Source organism: Condylura cristata, unplaced genomic scaffold, assembly GCF_000260355.1.
Source record: "Condylura cristata isolate star-nosed mole 26May11 unplaced genomic scaffold, ConCri1.0 scaffold00038, whole genome shotgun sequence".
Lineage (NCBI taxonomy): Eukaryota > Metazoa > Chordata > Mammalia > Eulipotyphla > Talpidae > Condylura > Condylura cristata.
In genome coordinates, this window is record NW_004567139.1 from 9,065,844 (window position 1) to 9,073,285 (window position 7,442).

Sequence of the window (7,442 nt, forward strand, 5' to 3'; positions counted from 1 at the left end):
GCGGGCCCGGGGCCGCGCGCCCGACCTCGCCCGGCCCCTCGCCCAGACAAGTTTGAACAATGATCACAGTCAACCCCGATGGGAAGATAATGGTCAGAAGATGCCTGGTCACCTTGAGACCCTTTCGGTAAAGTTCTCCCCTGGTGGCGCGGGGGGAGGGGTCTTTTCCCCCGAGGGGGGCCAGCGCAGGGGTGGGCGAGGTCGGTTTCCAGGGCGCCTGTCCCCGGCGGTAGAAGGGGCAGCTCGAGCTTCCTCAGTGTCGCGGAGCTGGGAAAGGGGTGGAGTGGGGGCCCCGGTGGAAGTGGGGAGGGGTGTGTGACCTGGGACGGGTTCTTCCAGGTTGGAGAGGAACCAGCAGTGGGGTGGAAGGTGGGAAGGGGCCAGCAATTGTCCAGGTGGCGCAGACAGGAGCCTCCCCTGCCCCTGGGCCCTCCCCCCCAGGGGTCGCTCCCCAGGCGGCCGAGTGAGCTCCCCAGGCGTTGGAGCGACACCCCTAGCGCCCTGGACCCTGGGTTGGTCCGCGCCCCCACCCCTCCCCCCTCCTGTGCCACCTCCCCACCCCCACTGTCGGCTTGCTTCCCTCCTCCAGGCTGTGTGCCAGCCTGTCTCTCACGGCAGGACCCCGAGATTGGCAAGAGGGTGTCCTCTGCTAAAGGTTCAAGACCTCCAAAGGGCACTGGAGGGGGGGACGGGTGGTGCTGCCGCGTGGAGGAAGGGCAGCCTGAGGGCAGCACCACACCAGTCACCCTGCCCCAGCCTTGGAGCCTAGACCAGACTCCGCGGAACCGGAACCGTCAGGCTCCGCTAGTCCCTGGGGCCCCAGAGCCCAGTGTGGGCAGCTCCCTGCTGCCAGCTGCTTGGGCTGAGGGGAAGGGGGGCGGGGAGGAGGACAGGTGCCGCTGAGCAGTGGGTGTCCATGTGCCTCCCCGCCCAGGGTGGGGTGGCAGAGAGCACGAGGGAATAGTGGGTGCTGGGGCGAACCCACACTCGGGGCACGGCCACAGGTGGGGTCTGGGCATGGACTGGACCCAAGCAGAGAGGGCCTGGCCAGGGCAGACAGGGCTGAACTTCCAGGGGGTTGGGTTTAAGTACCTCCTCTCTAGCCTGAGGTCCAAGCCCGGCACCCTCCCGGGCCTCTCAGGTCGTATGAACCCTGGAATCCTGAGGGGCAGGAGGAGAGGGTGTTCACAGACTGAGGAGAGGGCTGGGGTGGCTGGAATCATGTTGGGGGAACCCCCAACAGGAGGAAAGGGAAGGCTTTAGATTGGGGGTCTCCAGGGCAGGGCAGAGCAGGCGATTGAGGATGTCAGGCTCCTGCGGGAACCCGGGGCGGGGGGTGGGGGGGTTTCTGTGCCTTCTTCCCTGCGGTCCTGTGTCTGGCTGCTGGCAGATAACCCATAGCTCTGCAAAGGGTCCTGCTCTTCCAGGGAAATCGCCCAATCCCTGGATTAACCCCAAAGACCCCGAGAGGGTGTTGTCCATCCCATGCCGTCCGCAGGCCAAGGAAGTCCATCCGCTGACCCCAGATTTCTCTGGACCTTTTCTGGGGCAGCTGAAGGCAGCTGCAGACACCAGGACCATGGACAGCGCCCGCTCCCCTGCCCGGCTTGGGGGCTCAGGTCCTGTCCTGGGCTCTTTCAGGTTCCCCTCCCCCGCCATGTGTGTCACTTCATCCCCAGGCTCCCCAGGGGCCCACAGCCCACAGAGGCTTCCTATTACATTCAGATGGCGGCGGGGCGGGGGGGGGGGGCCTGCAACCCCATCACCCCTACTTCTCATCCCTACTTAATACTCAGGGACAGACAGAGGGCCCCACCCCTTCTAGTTTCCCAGAGCCTCTGGCAGGGGCCCTGTCCTGCAGCTGCTCCTGGAATGTGGCTTGAGCCCATGCAGGGCGAACCCTGTTAACTTGCACCCCGGCCAAGGACCCAGATGAGCGCTGCAGAGACAGACCTGTGCTGAGGCTCAGGTGTCTGCGCCTCAGACTGGAGGGCGGCTGAAGAGCTGATTCCCCAGCATCTTCCTGGGCATGTGGCATCCCCCCCGCCCCCCACTGACCCTCTGGCTGCTGTCTTGAGCCAGCCTGACTTCATCTTGGGGCCTGAGACACACCCCCAGGCCTAGTAGAGGTGGAGAGGGGCCCCAAGAGGGTGGGGGTAAGCAGGCCTCATGCTGTCTCGCCTGCCCCTGTCATCTTGGGGGAGCCCCACAGCGCTCTGCTTTTGGGTTCTCCCACTCTGACTTAATCGCTAACAGCTCCCTTTAAATATGGGCTGAGCATTTTGTGGTGCTTTTGCTTTCTTCTGCAATTATGTGTTTTCTTTAATGGACCAAATTTTAATTAAATACGGCTCCGGCCAGTCTGGGATAACGAAGATCAGGATGCATAAAGCAAGTCTTGCATAGAGATACAAACGAGTGTGGAGTGTGGGGTTTGTGGAAGGGGGTGCTGCTGGGGGGGGCTGGAGTCTCAGGCGTGAATTGTGGGGCTCCCTGTGGTGAGCCTGACTCCAGGAGCGACAGACTTCCTCATGGCGGGGAGGGGGGCGACTCACGCTCAGCTCTCATCATCAAGTCTCTGACACAGGGGAGGTCCCAGGCCAGCGCCCCCTCCGGCCACCCCTTTGGGGGCGCGAGTTCTGGTATGGGGGCAGCAGACGCCGGCTGGACCGAGGGTGGGTTCTGTGCCCTCCTCCCTGCTTGCCCGGAGGGCTGCCTTGCGCCTGGCCGTGCCCACCGCGGCGCGTGCTGAGGGACAGGTGTCGTGGGCCTGCCGTGACTCCTCAGGCTCTGGCGTGGCGCCCTCGGGCCAGTGCCGGGAGCAGACCGACGGCCCCTGGCAGAAACGGGGGCCCAGGCTACCCCCGAGCATGATAAGGGGGTGTCCAGGCAGGCTCATGGCTAACTGCTGTCCGAGCCAGCGCACACAGGTGCTGCGCGGGGCCCAGGTGTGGACGGATCCAGGTGGGTTTGTCTGGGCCAGTCGCTTGCCCTCGGCTGGCGCCGGTCCCGCTGTGACTGCGCGTCCGTGTCTGACCGCTCTGACCCTCGGGGGCTTGTCAAGCACACTGCCCCCCGCACCCCTGCGAGAGCATCTGTTCAGTAAGCCCAGCTGGGGCCTAGGGGCTTGCATGTCCGACACCCCCAAGGCGATGCCCGTTCTGCTGCCTGGGGCTGGCCCCTCGGGGGCTCTGCGGGAGAGCCAGGCTCCGGCGACGGCTGGAACTCGCCCGGCAGCTGCCCCGTTCCTGCTTTCTTGCCCCTCCTGGCTTTGTGTCCAGCCCCTTGTCCTGGGGCTCTGTCCTCCAGGATGGAGAACGCCTGGCCTGAGCGGCCGACCACGCGGAGCCTGCCGCGGCGCCCAGGCCGACCCCCTCTTGCTCTCCGCAGGCTGTTTGTGCTGGGCGTCGGCTTCTTCTCTCTCTGCTTCCTGATGACATCTCTGGGGGGCCAGTTCTCGGCCCGGCGCCCTGGGGACTCCCCCTTCACCATCCGCACGGAAGGTAATTTTTTTTTAAGATTTATTTATTTCTGCATACAGAACAGGCCCGAGGTGCAGGGGCGGTGATGGAGACGGAGTGGGGAGCAGAACAGGCCGATTGAGGAAGTCCACTGCTGAGGGGAGCCGCGGGCGGGCCAGGGGGGTCTGCGCATGGTCACCTCGGGGGCAGGCGGGGATCAAACTCTTGCGGAAGCGGCTTTAGCTTCTCAGTGCTGCGCTTTAACCCGCTGCGCCACCAGGGAGGGCCCACAGAAAGTATTTTGATGTTGGTGGCCATGGGTGGAGGACAGGGAGGCTTCCTGGGGCCCTGTCCCAGGCGCCCTGGCCCCAAGCAGGCCTTAGCTGGGCTGTGGGACATTGCTGGCCGCCCCGGCTTCCATCCTGACTGTGCTCGTCAGGCCTGGACGCTCGGCCGGGGCAGACCTTGGAGCTGGGCTCTCCCAGGCGTCAGAAGAGGCAGCCAGCCTTGCTTCCTGTGTGGGAGGGGGCCTCTGTGACACCTGTTTCTCTGAGACCCGCACATTTTGTGCCTCTGGCCACGGACAGAGGCAGTGGGCAGCAGGCAGGCCTGGCCGTGGCTCAAGGCGCTGTCTCTGGGCTCTCAGGACGGTCCTGACTTTCACCGCTCCTTGTGATGAGACTTTCGAGGCAGTTCTCGGGGTTCAGAGCCTGTGCTTGGCCCGCAGTGGACGGCTATGCCCCTGTTCATTGCCCACCGCCTGTGTGCCAGTGGCCAGTCACAACGCACCTAGAGAAGGATGGGGGTGACCGTCCCCAGAGGTTGGATGGCGAGCCCCGTGGCATGGGGCGGGGTGGGCTTGGAGACCCCCCAAGGGGGTTCTGCTGCCACTTGTCCCACCCAGGATGGGCGAGAACAGGGCAGAGTCACCAGCGTGCGGAGGGGGCTCTTCTGGTCAGTGGTGGGCAGCGGGGAAAACAAGGCACGTGGGGTGGGAGCCTTTGGCTCTCCTGCCTCGGGGAGGCCTCTCCCGGCCCCCTTCCCGAGCTCCCAGGGCCCTGCTCTCCGGTCTGCAGCTGAGGGAGGCGGCGGAGGCGTCTGGGGGCGGCCGCACCTCTGCAGCTCCGGGCTCGGCCGCCTGACTGGCCCGCCGGGCCTCTCTGCCAGGACTGGAAGCCGGGATACCAGAGGCTACGTGCCCGCTCTGCCCTGCCTCGGTGCGCCCGGCCTCGGTGGGGCTGCTGGAGAGCCAGAGGGAGCGCGCCAGGGAGGGCCTTGGCGGGGGCAGAGCCGCGCAGTGACCGCGAGGTGGCCCCGCGCCTCCCTCCGGTGCCCAGCTTTCCTTGTCTGAGTGGACATACGCGGGACACAGGCGAGTCCGACTCCCGGCCTCACTTTAACTCCGTCTCAGTTTAGCTGATCCGAGGGCCGCGTGGAGCGGTGACGCGGGCGCTCCAGGGGTGGCGGGCGGGCGGGCGCCTGCTCTCCAGGCTGCCCCCCTCCCCCGCGGGCTATGCCCCCGGCTCTGCCCAGGGCACACCCCTCCCCGGCTCTCAGGGGCTCGGGACTCAGCCCTCTGCCCTCTGCGGGAGGGAGCCCCTGCCCCAGCTGGGAGCCCCGGGGTTCGGTCCGGTGCGGTGAGTGCGCCTGCAGGCCCTGGGCGTTCCGCGGGCTCCCACTCGCGGGCCCCCACTCATCCATCAGCCCCCACCCCGTGCCGTGAACTGCTTCTGCGGACAAGTTGAAAGCGCTGGCTTCCGGCCGCAGCTGAAGGGCAGTCCAGAGCCCCCGATAGCTGAAGATCTCGGGGCTGCTCTGATCTGCCTTTGTGGAGTTTTCCCGTGCCGGAGCTCCCGCTCGCCTCCTCGTGGCCTGCACAGCAGCTGGAAGAACGGCGGCCCTTCACCCCCTCACCCCTGCTCACGGCGCCCTTCACCCCCTCACCCCTGCTCACGGCGCCCTTCACCCCCTCACCCCTGCTCACGGCGCCCTTCACCCCCTCACCCCTGCTCATGGCGCCCTTCACCCCTTTACCCCTGCTCGGCAGTGGGGGTTGTGTGGGGGTCGCCCTTCATCCCTGCTCGGCGGTGGGGGTTGTGTGGGCTGAGGCTTGGTGCCAAGGGTCATCCCTGCACTTGCCGGCTGGGGCTGGGCACAGAGCTGGCCGGCCGGCGCGCTCCCGTCTCCCAGGTCCAGACGGCACCCCTGCTCTTGTGCGGGGCTGGGAGCTGCCTCCGGGGGACAGGGTGGGGTGGGGGCGCAGGGGCGAGAGCTTTGCAAGAGTCAACCATTGCCCCAACTCTGAAGCCGAGGGGGAGCCTTTGACGCCAGCGTGAGGGGTGCGTAGCGCTGGCGAGGGAGAGATGAGGTTTGCGCCATTTAATGGGGCGAGAGCCCTGGCCGCAGCTGGTGTCCACGGCCCACCCAGGTTTTCCGAGGGGCTGGAGACCTCTGGCTGTCGCAGTCGTTCCTCCACGAGTCTCTTCCAGCCCACCCAGCCTCACCCCAGGGGCCCAGCAGCCCCTTCCTGCTCAGACTGACGCCCAGAGGGCCCAGGACGAGCCTCCTGCAGGGCGGGGCCTGAGGGACCCTGTCACCAGCCAGGGTCGTGGGTCCGTCCATCGTCTGTCTGTCCATCCGTGCAGCGGGAGCCCCGAGGCTGGGGCGGGGCGACCAGCCCCTCGCGCCTCCGCCTGGCCCACGCCAGCGCCTCCCTGCCCCTCTGGGTGTGGCGGAGCCTTAGGTTGGGACACTGGAGCCAAGAGTGACAATGACACCCCGGCCCGCTGAGCCGGGCCGGGCATCGGGCTGCGACCCAGGTGCCTCGGCCCTGCCTGCGCTGAGGGTCCCTCCACCTGGGAGCCGCCCACGTGGGGACGTGGCTGCGCCCCAGCTCCCCTGCCCCGAGGGAGAACGCGGGGTCCTGCACCTGCCTGGTGACACACCCACCCGGGCTCGCCCCTCCCCCTCCCGCGCCTCCCTGCTCCCTTCCAGGATTTCCTTCAACCCCAGTACGTGACCTGCCCCAGAGCAGCTTGCTCTGGGGGCCCACCTCAGGCAGCCCAGCCCCCAGGTGAGGGGTCTCCACTGATGGGCATCGTGGGGCGTGCCTGCGGCAGGCCTCTCCGGGGCCGAGCTGGCCAGCCTGGGCAGCCGAGGCTGTTTGAAGCCCTCCTGCGAGGCGACCAGAGAGCAGGGCCCGGCGACTGGGAGGGGAGCGGGCCGAGGGCGCGCTGGGTCCTCGCTGGTTGGGGGGGCTCTCCCCGAGGCCCCCTGCTCCGAGGCCCTGGCGTGGGTCCTTGGGGCTCGAGGAGCAGTTTGAGATTCCGGACAAATTGCCGGTGGTTTTCTGCGCTGGAGGTGCGGGGTGTGGTCTGGGCCTGACGCTGGGAGAAGACCACACGCCTGAGCCCCGCAGCCTGCTCCGCGCACCCCAAACCTGCGGGGACGAAGGGCGTGCAGGCCGGGCCCACGCTCGGGAGACGCGGGCGGGCGAAGGCGGCACATCCGGCCTGCCAGCCCGGCCGGGCTCAGCAGGGGACGGGGACACACTTAGAACCCCCGACCCAGACCCGACCCGAGGTTCTGCCCGGCGCCTGCGGGGTGGGTGGGGCCCCCGCCCCTGCCCCTGCCCCTGCCCCTGCCGCCCTTCCCTGGGAGTTCACAGACCTGCGGAGCCTGCAGCCAGGGCACCCAGCTGGCAGGGCAGGCTGCCCAGGGCAGGGCCGCGGCTGCAGCCACCTGAGCTGCTCCGGCCTCGCTGACCGCCGCTCTGTCCACAGTGATGGGCGGGCCAGAGTCCCGCGGCGTCCTCCGCAAGATGAGCGACCTGCTGGAGCTGATGGTGAAGCGCATGGACGCGCTGGCCAGGCTGGAGAACATCAGTGAGCCGCACCGGGCTGCCGGCGAGGGGCACTTGGCTGCGGACAGGTGAGGGGCACTAGCGGCGGGCAGGTGAGGGGCACCTAGCTGTGGACAGGT

The 7,442-nt window shown here is 67.7% G+C and overlaps 1 protein-coding gene across 1 annotated transcript in view; it reads left to right on the forward strand.

Moving 5' to 3' along the window:
* MGAT5B (mannosyl (alpha-1,6-)-glycoprotein beta-1,6-N-acetyl-glucosaminyltransferase, isozyme B) overlaps positions 1–7,442 on the forward strand; it is a 44,569-nt gene continuing 37,127 nt past the window's right edge. The window contains exons 1-3 of the mRNA XM_012733004.1: positions 1–127; positions 3,391–3,503; positions 7,244–7,391. Coding sequence (XP_012588458.1) covers positions 60–127; positions 3,391–3,503; positions 7,244–7,391 — 329 coding nt within the window. The 5' untranslated portion in view covers positions 1–59. The remainder of the gene's footprint in view (positions 128–3,390; positions 3,504–7,243; positions 7,392–7,442) is intronic.